Source organism: Phacochoerus africanus, chromosome 15 (genome assembly GCF_016906955.1).
Source record: "Phacochoerus africanus isolate WHEZ1 chromosome 15, ROS_Pafr_v1, whole genome shotgun sequence".
Taxonomy (NCBI): Eukaryota; Metazoa; Chordata; class Mammalia; order Artiodactyla; family Suidae; genus Phacochoerus; species Phacochoerus africanus.
The window spans coordinates 34,707,252-34,726,174 of record NC_062558.1 but is presented as its reverse complement, the minus strand read 5'-3'; the positions used below and the strand labels follow the sequence as shown (position 1 = coordinate 34,726,174).

At 43.7% G+C, this 18,923-nt stretch overlaps 1 protein-coding gene across 6 annotated transcripts in view; it reads right to left on the bottom strand.

Moving 5' to 3' along the window:
• VSIG10 (V-set and immunoglobulin domain containing 10) overlaps positions 1–18,923 on the bottom strand; it is a 47,789-nt gene that overhangs the window by 11,456 nt on the left and 17,410 nt on the right. For 5 of the 6 annotated variants that reach the window (XR_007132376.1, XR_007132377.1, XR_007132379.1 and 2 more), the window contains 2 exons: positions 6,844–7,146; positions 2,838–3,098 (listed from right to left, as the gene is read on the bottom strand). Coding sequence is in view for 3 of the 6 variants with exons in the window: in XM_047761937.1 (XP_047617893.1) it covers positions 2,838–3,098; positions 6,844–7,146 (564 nt within the window). In the remaining 3 variants the exon portion in view is untranslated. The remainder of the gene's footprint in view (positions 1–2,837; positions 3,099–6,843; positions 7,147–18,923) is intronic. The other variant, XM_047761936.1, reaches the window with a different exon arrangement.

The following is an 18,923-nucleotide window of genomic DNA, read 5'->3' as shown; positions in this document are numbered from 1 at the left end:
CCTTGCCAACACCTTGATTTCAAACTTGCAGCCTCCAGAACTAAGAGAGAATAAACAGCTGTTGTCTGAAGTCACCAAGTTATGGTACTTTGTTACAGCAGCTCCAGGAAACTAATCCTGGGAGCACTCGGCTCACTGGATGATTGTCATAACTGAACAAGATAGTGTGTGCAAAACACCTGGCACCTGCACATGGTCTACACTCAATAAATTGTTACTGCCACTATTACAGTTGACCTTTGAACCAATGGGGGTGGGGGCAACCTGCCCACAGTCTAAAATCCAAGTACTGCTATCTCTCTCTGCCTCAGAAACAAAGGAATTGAGGATTTCCCCAGTGGCTGAGCAGGTTAAGGATCTGGCATTGTCATTGCTGTGGTGCAGGTTCAATCCCTGGCCCAGGTACTTGCACATGCCATGGTTGTGGCCAAAAAAGAAAAAGAAAAGAATAAGTGCTCATCACTAACAGAAATGCCACAAATGCAGTTTTAGAACAAAATAAGCCAGAAAACTGTCTATACCGTGCATGGCAGTTCCACGAAATTAACAAGAAAAGATTATTAAAAAGAAGACAAATTAATAAAAGATGAACAACTCAATAGAAAAACAGACAAGATATGAACAGATAATTCACAGATGATATATAGGAAGCCAAAAGGCACATGAAAATTATCAACTCCACCCATGATCAAAGAAACCCAAATGAAAGCAATATGCCATGTTCCAACCAGCAAGCAGGAAAAGTCTAAAAACTGAATAACACTTGATGTCGGTGGATATACTGGGAAATGAGTACCCACACAATCTTTAGAAAGTGACTTTTAGAGAGTGACTGCCAGTGGGTACAGAGTTTCTTTTTGAAGTGATGGAAATGTTCTGGAGTAGAATGGTGATGGTAGTCCGACATTGTGAATATACTAAAAAATGAAACAAAACAAAACAAAAAACACTGAACTTTGAAATAGTGAAGTGAATGGGAGTTCCCGTTGCTGCACAGCAGTTAAAAAACCTGACTAGCATCCACGAGGATGCGGGTCCGATCCCTGGCCTCGCTCAGTGGTTAAGGATCTGGTGTTGCCGTGAGCTGTGATGTAGGTTGCAGACTTGACTCAGATCTGGCGTTGCTGTGGCTGTGGTGCAGTGCAGGGGCTACTGCTCTGATTCAACCCCTAGCCTGGGAACCTCCATATGCCAAGGGTGTGGCCCTGAAAAGCAAAAAAATAAAATAGTAAAGTGAAGTTAATATTATGTGAGTTATAGCTCATTTTTTAAAATATTGCCTAAAGAACAATTGGGTCAGAGTTGGCCCCAGGGGCTCAGCTTGTTAGCTTCTGTCCTAGGGCAGAAAGCATGTCCTGATCCCTTATGTTGTCCAAGGCTGGGTACAGTAACTGACACAGAGGGGACATTCAGGGCAAGTGTGCTAAGTGAGGGAGTCAGTGGGAAGTGTCAACCCTTCCATGTCACCTGCCTGAGCAAACCAGCCCTGGCTGGCACAGCAGGGCTTACTTCTCAGCATGTCATCTCCTCTAAGGGCGAGCCTCAGAAACTGTGAGGAAAACCTCACCAGGGCCAGCACGGGCCAGCACAACCCAGCACACTCTGCTCCTGGCTTACTCATTGCACTGGCTTCCTGGAGCTGCTGGAACAAACTACCACAAACTGGGTGGCTAAAAACAACAGAAATTTATCCGCCCAGTTCAGAAATCAGAAGTCCTAAATCAAGGTAGAGTTCCTGTTGTGCCTCAGTGGATTAAGAACCTAACACAGTGTCTGTGAGGATGCAGGTTCGATCCCTGGCCTCAATCAGTGGGTTAAGGATCTGGTGTTGCCGTGAGCTGTGGTGTAGGTCACAGACTCGGCTTGGATCCCAAGTGGCTGAGGCTGTGGTGTAGGCTGGCAACTGCAGCTCTGATTCACCTCCTAGCCTGGGAACTTCTACATGCTGTAGGCATGGCCCTAAAAAGAAAAGAAAAAAAAAAAAGTCCTAAATCAAGGTATCAGCAGGGTTGATGCCTCTGGAGACTCTGAGGGAGAACACATCCCATGCCTCCCCCTCAGCTTCCCATGGTTACCAACAATCCTTGGCGTTCCTTCACTTGCAGAGGAACCACTTCAATCTCTGCCTCCATCATCATGCGGCAGGCCCCCTATCTATCTGGTTCCAAAATTCCCTCCTCTACAAATACCAGTCATCAGACCACAGCCCACTCTAATCTTAACTTAATTACATTTGCAAAGACCCTAATTCCAAGGAGTGGAGTGCTTGAGGACACTCAAGCAGCCCTGTGGAGGGTCCCACATGGAAGGGAAGCAACTTGTCAGGTGTGTTAGTGAGCACCTTGGAAATGGATCCTTCCCGTGATTTCAACCAAGTCTTCAGCTGAAACCCCTGGCATAGTGGAGCAGAGACAAACCATCCCCAGAGTGACCCATATGAATCCCTGACCCACAGACATCATGAGATAGTGATTGTTGTTTCAAGCCATTAAGTCTGGCAGTAATTTGTTCCATAACAGGAGATAACTAATAAATAAACCCTGTCTGCCTTGTTCCCTGCTCCACCTTCAATACTTAGAAAATGCCTGGCACAAAGCATGTGCTTAATTAGTATTTGTCAAGGGAAAACCAACTTGGACTAGAACCAAAAAGCTATATTAAGCATCTTTAAAGTTTGAAAGGAAGGAAACATGAAGCAAAAGGAAGGGAGAAATTGAAGGAATTCAGTTCATTCTAACACCCTGGGATTTCTTTCCCAGACCTTCTTTCAAGGGTTGTCCCAGAAGAGAGGAAGGTGGGTGGACTCCCAACCCTAGGACAAGGCAAGGCAGACTCACGGATTTGTACCACACAGCTGGCTCCCAACTCCGGCCCCACTATGTGTCTCCCGACACACTTGAACTTCTTGCCATCTGAGAGCTGGGACTGGTTCAGCATCTCCACTCCCAGCTTTGATGTCCTCACAACCACACCTGCTGGCTCTTCTGTCCACAGGAATTCTGGGTCTGGGTATCCCCCAGCCCAGCGGCAGGTGAGCTTCAGCGTGAGCAATCCTGGTGACATCTCTGCTGAGCACTCAGGAGCTAATGGAGGGGGTGCTGCAAAACACCAGAGGATGTGGCCTAAACCACAGATTAAGGCCAGCCACTGGGCTGATTCTAAGTATTACAGAATTAGAGTATCAGAGAAACATCAACCCCAGTTAGCGTACCTTTTTTTTTTTGATGGTGCCTGTGGCATGAGGAAGTTCTAGGGCCAGGGATTGAACCCAGGCCACAGCAATAACAATGCTGGATCCTCAATCTGCTGAGCCACCAGGGAACTCCCCAGTTATCTCAAAATAGCCCCTAGCACAAATTAGCACCTGACACAAGTCAGGTTTCCTCTGTGGGGTGTTAAATCTCTGAAGAGATCTGCATTTCTCACCAGCCATGGGTGGCTATTTAAATTAATTTCATTACACATCACACTACCCACGTCTCCTGGTAATTATGCATGGTAGGTGGCCCTTGTACTAGATGAGAGAGAATAGAACATTGTCCTCATTACAGGAAGTTCTACGGGACAGTGCTGGTCCCTAGAGAGGGTTACAGGGAGAGGGGAGACTGTTCATCCCCAAACCTCCCACATATATTTTTTCTGTCTTCTTCTTTTTAGGGCCACACTTGTGGCATATGGAATTTCCCAGGCTAAGCGTTGAATTGGAGCTGTAGCTGCTGGCCTACACCACAACCACAGCAACGCCAGATCTGAGCTGCATCCATGACCTATGCCACAGCTTGTAGCAATACTGGATCCTTAACCCACAAAGGAAGGCCAGGAATTGAACCCACATCAGGGACACTAGTCGGGTTCTTAACCCATTGAGCCACAATGGGAACTCCACACATATACTTTATTTTTGCTATGTGCATATACTACTAAAAATGCACATGAAAATTTAACAAATAACAAAACTGTAAATTTAATGTAACCCATGTATTCCTAAGTACATAAAAAATAATTAAATCTGTATTTTATAATATATATATATTATGTGTATATGCCACATATCTTTATTTTATATAATATGCATACATAGAAATGTGGATCTTATGTGGGTAGATATATGGGATCTTATGTGGGTAGATATGTGGCATCTTCAAGAAAAATTACTGGAGGAGTTCCCATCGTGGAACAGTGGAAACCAATCCGACTAGGAACCATGAGGTTGCACGTTTGATCCCTGGCCTTGCTCAATGGGTTAAGGATCTGGTGTTGCCATGAGCTGTGGTATAGGTCACAGACGCGGCTCGGATCTGATGTCACTGTGGCTGTGGCATAGGCTGGCAGCTGTAGCTCCGATTGGACCCCTAGCCTGGGAACCTCCATATGCTGTGGGTAAGGCACTAAAAAAAAAAAAAAGGAAAGAAAAATTATTAGAAATATAACAAAATGAGATTAGAGTACAAGTGATTATTTTTTTCTACTCATCTATGTTTCCTACAGCAAGCACGTATGGCTTTATATACAATAAATGTCACTTATGGAGTTCCCTGGTAGCCTAGCTGGTTAAAGATCTTGAGTCAATGCTGTAGAGCAGGTTCGATCCCTAGCCCAGGAACTTCCACATGCTGGGGGTGTGGCCAAAAAAATGTCATTATGATAAAGAGCACTGAGATTTACAAAGGCTCTGAATAACATATGAAGTAATGCGTCATTACCCTGCCCACTAATTCGTTGTTTTCAGGCTCCCTTGCATTAGTGTGGATTAGGAGTGCACCCTGAACTTCTACAGTGGTTTTCCTCCTGTAAATATGTGCATAGGTGCATTTTGTTGTTGTTTCCTAACCCCCAAAATGAAGCTTCATGAACTGTTGGTTCCACTGTAGCTTGAATTGGAGCTGCAGCTGCTGGTCTGCAACACAGCCACAGCAACATGGGATCTGACCTGAGTCTTCGAACTGCACCACAGCTCATGGCAACACCAGATCCTTAATCCACTAAGAGAGGCCAGGGACTGAACCTGCATCCTCATGGATACTAGTCAGGTTGGTTACCACTGAGCCACAATGGCAACCCTGAACTATTGGTTCTTAACAGTGCTAGAGGGCCTGAGTTCATAGAGAGCATGAATGAGGGCAGATGAATGTATAAACAAATTCTGGTAGATCCATATGTTAGATACTCTTTGGCCATGAAATGAAAGCAAGTCCTGACACATGCTACAACACTGATGCACCTTGAAAAGAGTGAAATAAGCCATTTCCCTAAAGTCACACACTGCATGATTCCCTTTACATGAAAGTCTAGAAAAGGCAAATCAGAGAGATAAGAGATTGGTAGTTGCCAGGGGCTGGAGAAATGGGACATGGGAATGACAGCATGATGGAAACAGGGTTTCCAACATGGGGTGATGAAAATGTTTTGGAACTACATAAACATGATGATGATTTCTTCAAAGAAGATATATGGATGGCCAACAAGCATATGAAAAAATGCTCAATTTCACTAATTACTAGAGAAATGCAAATCAAAACTACAGTGAGTTACCACCTCACACTAGTTAGAATGGCCATCATTAACAAGACAACAAATAATAAATGCTGGAAAGGGTGTAGAGAAAAAGGTACCCTCCTCTACTGTTGGTGGGTATATAAATTGGTACAACCACTGTGGAAAACAGTATGGAGGTACCTCAGGAAACTAAAAAAAGAACTAACATATGATCCAGCAATTCCACTGCTGGGCCTCTATCTGAACAAAACTTTCACTGAAAAAGTTATATGTACCCCTATGTTCATAGCAGCACTATTCACAATAGCCAAGACAATGGAAACAAACTGAATGCCCATCAACAGATGAATGGATTAAGAAGATGTGGTACATATACACAATGGAATATTACTCAGCCATGAAAAAAGACAATATAGAAGTTCCCGTTATGGCTCAGCAGTTAACAAATCTGACTAGCGTCCATGAGGCCTTGCTCAGTGGGTTAAGGACCTGGCATTGCCGTGAGCTGTGGTGTAGGTTGCAGACATGGCTCAGATCCCATGTTGCTGTGGCTGTGGCATAGGCCAGCAGCTACAGCTCTGATTTGACCCCTGGGAACCTCCATATGCTGTGGGTGCAGCCCTAAAAAGGAAAAAAAAAGGCAAAATAATGCCATGTGCAGCAACATGGATGGAGCTAAAGACTTCCATACTAAGTAAGCAAGCCAGAAAGAAAAAGACAAATACCATATGATATCACTTATTTGTGGAATCTAAAATATGGAACAGATGATCCTATCTAAAAATAACAAACAAACATACAAAAAGACAGAAACATAGCATAGCCAAGAAGAGCAGACTTGGGGCTGGGTGGGGGGAGGGAAGGAGTGGGAGGCATTTTGGGGGTTTTTGAGGATGTAAACTGTTATATCTGGAATGGATGGGCAATGGGATCCTACTGTATAGCATAGGGAAATGTGTGTGATTGGGTCACTTTGTTGTACAACAGGGAGTTCCCTGCCTCAGTGGGTTAAGGATATGGTGTTGTCACTACTATGGCACAGGTCTGATCCCTGGCCAGGGAACTTCTACATGCCATGGGTGCAGCCAAAACCCCCCCAAAACATTAGGCCCAACATAATCTCCCCTCTGTGGCTCCCAAGGACTCTGCTGTACCCCTAGTTAGCAGCAAACTTCCAGAAGTGACTCCCTCTCTGATATGCAGCCACATATAAGTACTTGTGTTGAGGGAGCACAGAAGCACATTAGGACCGTACATCAGGCACGCATCTGAAGACAAAGGGGAGGCACAACAGAGTTCAGGAAGGTCAAGGGGAAAGAGCAGGGGAGGGGAGTGCTTCTTACGCACAGTAGACCAGGAGCTCGGTGGTCACCTTTCGATGCTTCCCGCTGAGCATGTTTGTGGCCAAACAGGTGTAGTTCCCTTGCAGGTTTTGCGACATCAGCAACAGAGTGAAGCAGCTGGCCGTCATGTTGTTTCCAAAGGGCTCAGGGCTAGAATCTGGGGCCTGGAACCACCACTCAACCCTGGGTGGAGGCCAGGAGCTGCTACTGCAGCTGAAATCCACCTGGGAGCCCTTGGCTGCATAGAGAGTGCCGTTGGGGAGCCTGCCGGTGCTGGAGATGTTGACCTCAACCTCACAGGGGCCTCCTGGGAATGACAGAAGGGGTGGGGTAGTAGGAAGAGTTAACTGGAGCTCCGATGATCAGGAAGCAGCAAGGAGGACAAAATATCAGATACTCTGTGACAAAGGCTGTGCCAAGTGCCCCTGGGTATTCTCTCATTTACTCCAGAGCAATTCTGTGAGATTTACCAAGAGGATCAATTTTTACAGAAAAGGAAGAATGCAAATTGCTCCTTTTCAAAAACACTGATGAGTGGAAAGGATATCTATACATTAAAGAGAGAACATAGCAGACCTGGGTCTGCTTTCCTTAGAAAGGCCTGCCTGGGAATTCCCTGGTGGCGCAGTAGGTTAAGGATCCAGCATTGTCACAGCTGTGGCTCAGGTTTGATCCCTGGCCCAGGAATTTCCACACCCTGTGGGCACAACACCCCTCCCCAAAAAAAGCCTGCTTGCAAGATTCACTTTGTTGGTGACTAGGAACTTGAATTTCAAGAGGGCTCCCAATATTCCTAGAACTGTGGCCAAACAGGTGCAGTTCCCTTGCAGGTTGTGCGACATAAGCAACAGAGTAAAGCAGCACACCGTCATGTTGAGTGACGTAAGAGTGGGGTTCACTGGGCCCAAACAGTGTGGTTTATACAGAACACCTGCTTTCCTCCTAGGTCTGGAATTTTGGTATGTGCTAGGCAGGGGATACCTATGTGACAATCAGCCCCAATAAAAACACAGGGTGCTGAGTCTCTAACAAGCATCCCTGGTAGACAACATTTCACATGTGTTGCCACAACATGTTGCTGGAGGAATTAAGCATGTCCCATGTGACTGCACTGGGAAATTACTCTTGGAAGTTTTCTCCTGGTTCTCCTGTAAGTTCCAGGGTATCAGTGAATCTGGTGGTGTTCTTGGAGACCTCCAGCACAATTTCACACTCAAAGAAAAAAAACACTGGCTCCAAGTCCAATTTTGAACTCCACTGACTAGCTGTGTGACTTCAGGCAAAGTATTTAACCTCTTGTAAGCCTTCATTTCCTCATCTGTAAAATGGGAGTGATACTAAAGCCCACCTTATGGGGTTGTCATGACAATTAAATGAATCAGTACAGTAAAGCACTCAGAACAGTGCCTGGCACTTGATAAGTGCTAGGTCTTATCTTGGTTCTCTTCACATCTCCAAACTTCTTTCTTGTCCCCAGAAATGCCTTCCCACCATTGGTACCCAGTACACCTAAGATGCTATATCCTCTTTGATGGAAAGAAGATATCATCTACTTATGCTAAAGTCATGTAGTATGTTACCTCCCCAAGAGACTTCCTCTTAAGAATTCAGGAAGGGCAATGCTTAGCCAAGATAATAAATCTATGACATAGAATTTTAAACAAAAATATGGCAGTGGGGAGTTCCCATTGTGGTTCAGTGAGCTAAGAATCCAACATTGTTTCCATGGGGATGCAGGTCCGATCCCTGGTCTCGCTCAGCAGGTAAAGGATACAGCATTGCTGCAAGCTACCGGGCAGGTCACAGATGCTGCTTGGATCCCGTGTTGCTGTGGCTGTGGTGTAGGCCAGCAATTGCAACTACCATTCAACCCCTAGCCTGGGAACTTCCACATGCCACAGGTGTACCCCTAAAAAGAAAAAAATATGCCCAATGGGATAAATCATTAGAGGAAGAAAAAGGCTTTCCCAGAGTGCCTCAAGATACGGAATTTAATTCACCTTGTGGTGAATTTGTGGGTTTTTGGAGAAAACATTCTTGGCAATATGCTCACCATGTTGGGGCTGGCTCCTTATAGGTGCAATACAGCACATTCCACGGAGGGTCTGAGGGAAATACTATACTCTGGTTTGGGAGGTGCTCAAATATCCCACCGACTGCTGCTAGCTAGTTGGGCAGGTAAGCGGACCAGCAGGTCCCAGGGAGTGCCCACAGTGGGCGAGCATCCAGGTAAGCACAAGGTACCTCTGTGGTACTGGTAGCTAATGCCTGGACCAGCATGTTAGATGGGACTATGTTAGATGGGACAACATGGGTCTTCCAAATTGTGGTCTCGTGGGCCGCAATGGCCGCTCATGGACAGTGTAGGCCCCCAGAAACTGGCTTGGATGGGCTTTTGACCAGCACAATTCTCAGCAAAAAATGGGGCTAGAGAGTTGTCATTGTGGCTCAGCAGGTTACAAACCCAACTAGTATCCATGAGGATTCAGGTTTGATCCCTGGCCTTGCTTGGTGGGTTAAGGATCCAGCATTGCTGTGGCTGTGGTGAAGGCCAGCAGCTGTTGCTCCTATTCAACCCCTCGCCAGGGAACTTCCATATGCTGAAGGTGCAGCCCTAAAAAGAAAAAAAAAAATGGGGCTGGATAGAGAATGGATGAGAATGCAGCAGGTGGAAAGGTTTTAAAAAATCAATTGAGGGAAACTGAAGAACCTTCGAAATAAGTGTTCAAAAGTTAGAGCTCATCTATAAACCCTCAGGTTGAGTCTGCTTCCTTAATTAAAGCTGATGCCATTTTCTTAAATCTCTGGGGTTCTTCCCCTACCCTGACTACAAAGAAGGTACCCATTTCCATCCCTCCCACCTCTCTCTCCACCCTGCTGATAGTCCTAAAAAGCAACCATGAGCACTTTTTCCTTGCAGGATGATAACAGCAGTCACTTGGAGAGTCAGACAGATAGGGGAAGGAAACAAAAATAAAAGAGCAAATAAATAAAAATAGAGTGGTTACAAAGGTCCTGTATCTCATAGAGGCTTTGGTCATTTAAGTTTCAGTGCTGACTCTTGGATGGATAGGCCAGTGGTTACGAGCTTGGCCTCTGAACTCTGACAGACTTGAGTGTAAAACCTACTGCCACCTCTAAACAGACAACCTGGCACAAGTGTCCATCCCTCTTATTCTCACCCTCCTGTCCTTCCTACAAAATGAAAAGAACAGGAGTAACTTTTACCACCAGCTTACTAAAGTATCCAATGAGATAATTTAAACAAAATACTTAGCCTGGTTTTGAGATGTGCTCAATGTTCTATAGATGTTATCTGACATTATCATTAGTAGTCAACTTGTAGATCGATTCTAGAACAAGCATTGGCAAATAATGACCCACTTTGGGGGTTTAGGGTTGGCATATGCACACTGTGGTATATGGAATGATTGGCCAATGGGGAACTGCTGTATAGCACAAAGAACCCTATCCAATATTCTGTGATAATTTATATGGGCAAATAATCTGAAAAAGAATGGATGTGTATGTATATATAACTGAATCACTTTGTTGTATAGCAGAAATTATCACAACATTGAAAATCAACTACCCTTCAATGAAACTTTAAAAAATGAAAAAAAAAAAAAAGAGGCAACAGATGGCCCTGATGTCAAAAACAAACAAATGAAACAATGGCCCACTATCTGCATTTGCAGGGTCCACAAGCTAAGACAGTATTTATGGATGAATATTTGCAATCAATTTTTTATTTTTTACTTTTTGCTTTTTAGGGCCGCACTTGTGGCATATGGAGGTTCCCAGGCTAGGGGTCGAATCAGAGCTACAGCTGCCAGCCTACACCACAGCTCACAGCAATGCCAGATCCTTAACCCACTAACAGAGGCCAGGGATCAAACCCCAAATCACATGGTTTCTAGTTGGATTCATTTCCACTTCGCCACAATGGGAACTCCTGCAATCCATTTGATGAGAGAGAATTTTAACTTTGAACCCCAATTAAGTGAAATGTTATCCCCTCCAAAAAGAATTCCATTCTTCTCATTAGTAAATGGCCTGTACTACCAAAAAAAGTACCCAATTATTATTACATTTTGAATTTTATCAACAAAAAATTTGTGGAAATTTGTTTTCTCTCTTGTTATATAAGTACTTATATGATATACTTGTTTTTACCTGTCAACTCAGAAAGTCTAAAATATTTACCATCTGGCCTGAACAGAAAAGGTTTGATTTCAGTTTTAGAACAATCCACTACTGCTGCTGGCTTCCTGTTCTCTGTGGTCATTCTTGACATCAGAACTCACTTCTTTCCTTCCCCACCATAACTATAGGTTGGCCAGTCAAGTTCTCAAAGAGTTAATTTACACCTCCGGGACCCACAATATAGGAGATTCCCATCTCTGTGTCTTGGGTTCTTTGACGAGGGGAAAAGTTATTTTCCTACATTTATTCTTTTTTTTTTTTTCTTTTTTAGCTGCCCCTGAGGCATATGGAAGTTCCTGGGCCAGGGATCAAATCTGAGCCAGAGCTGCAAGCTACACCACAGTGGCAGCAATGCCGCCAGATCCTTAACCCATTGTGCTGGGCAGGGGATTGAACTGATGCCACCACAGAGTTAGGCTGGCTCATTAACCCACTATGCCACAGTAGGAACTCCCCTATATTTATTCTTCATACTAGCACTTTTATTCTAAAACAACCTAAGAATGTACCAGCTAGTCTCTGCTAACCAGTGGGCATAACTGTTGTTCCATAGTGGAACAAGATCCTTGAGGAAACTTACAGACTTTTTTTTTTTTTTTTTGTCTTTTTAGGGCCCCACTTGCAGCATAGCCTGGAAGTTCCCAGGCCAGGGGTATAATTGGAGCTGCAGCTGACGACCTATGCCACAGCCTCAGCCATAGCAACACAGGATCCAAGTCACATCTGCGACCTACACCTCAGCTCATAGCAACAAGGAATCCTTAACCCACTGAGGAAGCCCAAGGACTGAACCTGCCTCCCAATGGATACTAGTGGGGTTCGTTACTGCTGAGCCACAACAGGAAGTCCCAGACTGTTTTGCTATCACTTTTAGAGGTGGAATAGAGAGGCAAATGTAACAACCCCATTGCCTCCCTATCTCCCTAGTGACTGTTAATCCTGTCCCAAAGGCCCAAACCCAGAGGTCTTCAGCCTCCTATAAGCATACATCTCTGCTTCAGATGAGCTTGGCGAGACCCAGATTAATTAGTCTTTGGGCAAAGGTCATCCCATCTCCTGATGGGCGTCAGCAATCTTTCTCCAGGTTGCCCTACATCCCCCTTCCCTAGGGCCTTATGTTGTGATAGGGCCTAATACCATCATAGAACAAGTACAAATCAGATGGACCCAATTAGACAGGGAATGTGGGGCTTTCCTGAGACTCCCTTTCCTGGAAGTCTGGAGTGGCAGCCACCTCCCTGGCTCCAATCTCTTCCCCCAAATGAATCCAAAGGGGCTCTTCGAGGTGGATACAAAGCAGCCTCCTCATTGCTCGTGTGCCCACCAGCTCCAGTGCTCCCTCAACACTTGCTTGGCCTTAGGAAAACAGACACAGGGAGAGTCTGGCACTGTGTAACATGAAGTCTGATGGAGGTCTTTCATGGGCTTATCTTCAGCAACATCACTCAGCTCCCCACGGCCTAAGAGATGCTCATTTTTTTTCTTCTCTTTTTATGGCCACACCTGTGGCATATGGAAGTTCCCTAGCCAGGGGTCAAATTGGAGCTGCAGCTGCCAGCCTACGCCACAGCCATAGCAATGCCAGATTCGAGCTGCATCTGCAACCTACACTGCAGCTGGCAACAATGCCAGATCCTTAATCCACTGAGTGAGGCCAGGGATTGAACCTGCATCCTCATGGATACTAGTCGGGTTCTTAACCCACTGAGCTACAATGGGAATGCCTATATTTTGGATATTAACACTTTATCAGATATATCGTTTGCAACTCTCTTCTCCCATTCAGTTGTTGACCTTTTCATTTTGTTGACAGTTTCTTTCACTGTGTAAAAGCTTTTTAGTTTGATGTAGTCTCATTTGGGGTTTTTTGCTTTTTGGTTTTTTTTGTTTTGTTTTTTGGTTTTTGGTTTTTGGGTTTTTTTGTTTGTTTGTCGTTTGTTTGTTTTGGTTTTCTTACCTGTGGCCTATGGAAGCTCCTGGGCCAGGAGTCAGAGCTGAGCCATATCTGCAACCTATGCCTCAACCTGTGGCCAAATCAGATTATTAAACCAATGAGAGACGCCAGGGATTGAATCACGCCCTAATGGACACTATGTCTGGTTCTTAGCCTCCTGAGCCACAATGGGAACTCCAAGTTTTTTTGCTTTGTTTGCCTTGCTGGGGAGATATCCAAAAAATGTTACCAAAAAAAAAATTTACTAAGGCTGATGTCAACGAGTATACCACATTATCTTCTAGAAGTTTTATGATTTCAGATCTTACCATTAATTTTAAGTCTTTAATCCATACAACTCATATAACTCAATACCAAAAAGAAAAAAACAGGAGTTCCTGTTGTGGCACAGTGGTTGACGAATCTGACAAGGAACCATGAAGTTGCGGGTTCGATCCCTGGCCTTGCTCAGTGGGTTAAGGACCCTGTGTTGCCGTGAGCTGTGGTGAAGGTTGCAGACGTGGCTCGGAACCCGTGTTGCTGTGGCTCTGGCGCAGGCTGGTGGCTACAGCTCTGCTTCGACTCCTAGCCTGGGAACCTCCATATGCCACGGGAGCGGCCCAAGAAATGGTAAAAAGACCAAAAAAAAAAAAAAAACCCTATTAAAATATGGGCAAAGGAACTGAATAGACATTTTTCCAGAGAGGACATATAGAGAGCCAACAGGCATATGAAAAGATGCTCATTATCACTCATTGTTAGGGAAATGCAAATCACAATGAAATATCACTTCACATCTGGCAAAATAGTTATTACTAAAAAGACAACAAATAACAAGTACTGGAGAGGTTATGGAGAAAAGGAAATTCTGGCACACTTACTATGAATGTAAATTGGTGCAGGAAAATGGAAAATAGTATGAAGATTCCTCAAAAAATTAAAAATAGAACTATTACACAATCCAGCAATTCCACTCCTAGGTATTTTTCCAAAGAAAACAAAAACACTAATTAGAAAAGATACCAGGTGGGATTCATCCCAGGTTCACAGGATGGTTCAACATATTCAAATCAATCAACATCATATACCACATTAACAAAAGAAAAGTCAAAAACCACATGATCATCTCAATAGATGCAGAAAAAGCATTTGACAAAGTCCAACATCCATTCATGATAAAAACTCTTAACAAAGTGGGTATAGAGGGAACATACCTTAACATAATAAAAGCCATTTATGACAAACCCACAGCAAATACAATACTCAATGGACAAAAGCAGAAAGCCTTCCCACTAAAATCTGGAACAAGACAAGGATGCCCACGCTCACCACTGTTATCCAACTCATTAGAAAAGGTAATGTGCACCCCTATGTTCATTGCAGCACTATTTACAATAGCCATGATATGGAAACAATGTAAGTAGCCACAAATAGATGAATGGATAGGAGTTCCCATTGTGGCGCAGCAGAAATGAATCCAACTGGTATCCATGGGGATGCAGGTTCCATCCCTGGCCTTGCTCAATGGGCCAGGGATCTGCCGTTGCTGTGAGCTGTGAAGGTTGTAGATGTGGCCTGGATCCTGCATTGCTGTGGCTATGCTGTAGGCTAGCAGCTGTAGCTCCAATTTGACTCCTACCCTGGGAACTTCCATATGCTTCGAGTGCGGCCCTAGAAAAAGCAGAAAAAAAAAAAAAGATGAATGGATAAAGAAGATGTGCATTATATATATATGGCATCTATACTCTCTCTCTCTCTCTCACACACACACACACACACAGTGGAATACTACTCAGTCATTAAAAAAAATAATGTCTTGCCATTTATGTGACAATAGGGTACCATGCTAAGTGAAAAAAGTCAGACACAGAGAAAGACAAATGCTGTTTGACTTCGCTTATGTGTGGAATCTAAAAAAATACAACAGGAGTTCCTGTTGTGGCTCAGTGGAAAGGAATCCAACTAGGAACCAGGAAGTTTTGGGTTCGATACCTGGCCTCACTTAGTAGGTTAAGGATCAAGTGTTGCTGTGAGCTGTGGTGTAGGTCACAGATACAGCTTGGATCTGGCATTGCTGTGGCTGTGGCATAGGTTGGCAGCGTCAGCTGCAATTCAACCCCTAGTCTGGGAACCTCCATATGCCAAAGGTACGGCCCTTAAAAAAAAAAAAAAAAAAAAAAGGCAAAAAAGGAGATCCTGACACATGCTACAACATGGACATCACACTAAGTGAAATAAGCCAGTCAGTAAATAAATAAATAAATAAATAAATAAATAAATATTTAAAAATACAACAAATAAACAAAGAGAACAGACCAGAAATAGACTCTTAGATACAGAGAACAAATAGGTAGTTGCCAGGGGGGAAGGAGGTAAGAGGAAGAGAGAAATAGGTGAAGAAGATTAAGAAGTACAAACTTTCAGCCACAAAATAAATGAGTCACGGGTATGAAATGTACAGTGTGGGGAATATAGCTAATAATTATATAATATCTCTGTATGGTGCCAGATTGTAAGTAGACTTATTATGATAATCATTTTGAAAAGGATGGAAATATTGAATCACTGTGTTGTGTAATAGGAAGTAATGTAGTGTTGTAGATAATTATAGTTCAAAAACAAACAAACAAATAAACTCATAGAAAAAGAGATCAGATTTGTAGTGACCAGAGGTAGGGGATTAGAGGAGGAGAAACTGGATAATGGTGCAAACTTCCAGTTATGAGATAAATAAGTACTAGGGATATAATATACAACAGAATAAATATAATTACAATGTTGTATGTTACATACAAAAATTAAGAGAGTAAAAAATTTTTTGGCCACGCCTGCAGCATGTGGAAGTTCCTGGGCCAGAAATCAAACCAGCACCACAGCAGTGACCCAAGCCACCGCAATGACAACACTGGATCCTTAATCTATTGTGTCACAAGGGAACTCCCTTAAGCAAGTAAATCTTGACTTCTCATCACAGAGAAAATTTTATTTTTCTATTTAATTTTGTATCTATCTGAGAGGATGGATGGTCAATAAACTTATTGAAGTTATCATTTCATGATGTATATAAGTCAAATCAAGAGTTCCTATTATGTTCCCATGGCTCAGCATGGGTGCCTCCAGGTGCCACAGGTGCAGTCCTCAAAAGACACACACCAAAAAAAGAGTTCCTGTTGTGGCTCAGCGGGTTAAGAACCCATTATAGTGTCCATGAGGATGCAGGTTTGGTCCCTGACTTCACACAGCAGGTTAAGTAGCTGGTGTTGCCACAAGTTGCCTCGTAGGTCACAGACACAGCTTGGATCCAGTGTTGCCATAGCTGTGGTGTAGGCCAGCAGCTGTAGCTCTGATTCGACCCCTTGCCAGGGAACTTCCATATGCCACAGGTGGGGCCATGTTTTAAAAAAAAAATTAAAAAGTCAAATCATTACACTGTACACAAACTTAAACAGTGCTGTAATGTCAACTATATCTTTTTTTTTTTTTTTTTGGTCTTTTTAGGGCCACTCCTACAGCACATGGAAGTTCCCAGGCTAGAAGTCGAATCAGAGCTGTAGCTGCCAGCCTACACCACAGCCACAGCAGCTTGGGATCTGAGCCACATCTGCAACCTATCCCACAGCTCACGGCAACACTGGATCCTTAACTCACTGAGCAAAGCCAGGGATCAAACCTCATCCTCGGATGGGATTAAGATGGCGGAAGAGAAGGACTGGAGCTCAACTTCTCTCCTAAAAACAACAAAATTCACAAGTAAAGACTAAGCACTCTTTGCCCAAATGGACCGGAAACCTTAAAAAAGACATCTTACTCCAGAAGAAAAAGAGGAGGACACATCAAGAGGTAGGAGGGGCGATTTTGCAATATAAAAAACCCCATACCTCCTGGGTGGGAAGCTCCACACACTGAAAACTAACTGGTTCACAGAGACTCACCTACAGGAGTGAGAGTTCTGAGCCCCACATCAAACTCTCACACGTGGGGATCTGGCACGGGGAGAAAGAGCCCCGGAGCATCTGGCACTGAAGGCCAGTGGGGCTTGTGTGCAGGAGCTCCACAGGACTGGGGGAAACGGAGACCCCATTCTTAAAAGGCGCACACAAACTTTCACATGCACTGGGTCCCAGGGCAAAGCAAAGTCTCCGTGGGAATCTGGGTCAAATCTGACTGCAGTTCTTGGAGGACATCCTGGGAAAACAGGGGTGAATGTGGCTTGTTGTGAGGGAAGGACATTGAAAGCAAAGCTCTTGGGAATATTCAGCAGCATGCCTTTCTCTGGAGGTGGCCCATTTTGGGAAAATCTGGCCCCACACATCAGCCAGCTGCTGAGAAGCCCCAGGACAAACAACAACCCAGGTGGGATCACAGCCCCACCCCTCAGTAAACAGGCTACCTAAACACCCCTCAGGCACACAGCTACCTCTAATCCCATCCAGAGATTAAGCCTGACTCACCAGAGGGATTAGAATCAGCTTCACCTACCAGTGGGCAGGCATCAGCCCCTCCCATCAGGAATCCTACAGCAAGCCACCCATACCAACTTAAGCCACAGGGGGGCAGCCATCAGAAGTAAGAGAAGCTACAACTCTATTATCTGTTAAAAGATCACCACACCAAAATCCTATAAAAATGAAAAGACAGAGAACTATAACTCAGATGAGGGAGAAAGGAAAAACCCCAGAAAATCAGCTAAGTGAGGAGGAGATTCTTAGCCTCCAGGAAAAAGACTTTAGATTGTTGATGCTGAAGATGATATAAGACATTGGAAATAAACTGGAGGCAAAGATGGATAACTTACAGGAAACACTGAGCAAAGAGATACAGATATAAAACTTAAACAAGAAGAGATGCAAAATACAATAACTGAAATAAAAAATTCACTAGAAGCAGCTAACAGCAGAATACAGGAGGCAGAAGAATGAATAAGCGAGGTGGAGGACAGATTAGTGGAAATTACAGATGCGGAACAGAAAAGAGAAAAAGACTGAAAACAAATGAAGAGAGTCTCAGAGAACTCTGGGACAACGTTAAACACACCAACATCCATATTATAGGGGTGCCAGAAGGAGAAGAGAGAGAGAAGGAGACAGAAAAAATATTCCAAGAGATAATAGCCGAAAACTTCCCTAACATGGGAAAGGAACCACTCACTCAAATCCAGGAAGCACGAGTACCATATAAAATAAACCCAAGGAGGAACACCCCAAGACACATATTAATCAAACTCACCAAAATTAAAGACAAAGAGAAAATCTTGAAAGCAGCTAGGGAAAAGAAACAAGTAACATACAAGGGAACCCCGATAAGGCTATCGGCAGATTTTTCAACAGAAACTCTGCAGGCCAGAAGGGAGTGGTGATGAAAGGAAAAACCCTCCAACCAAGGTTACTCTACCCAGCAAGGCTCTTATTCAGATTTGAAGGAGAAATCAAAACCTTCATAGATAAGCAAAAGCTGAGAGAATTCAGCAACACTAAACCAGCCTTACAACAAATACTAAAGGAACTTCTATAGGCAGAAAAGAACAAGAGAAGAAGGAAAGGAAAAAGAGCAGCAAAAACAAATCCAAAGCAATTAATAAAATGGCAATAAGAACATATATACCAATAATTACCTTAAACGTTAATAGACTAAATGCCCCAACCAAAAGACACAGACTGGCTGAATGGATACAAAAACAAGACCCATATATATGCTGTCTTCAAGAGACCCACTTCACTTCTAGGGACACATACAAATTGGAAGTGAGAGGATGGAAAAAAATATTTCATGCAAATGGGGATCAAAAGAAAGCTGGAGTAGCAATACTCATATCAGACAAAATAGACTTTAAAATGAAGAATATTTTAAGGGACAAAAAAAGGACATTACATAATGATCAAAGGATCAATCCAAGAAGATGATATAACAATTTTAAATATCTACGCACCCAACACAGGTTCACCACA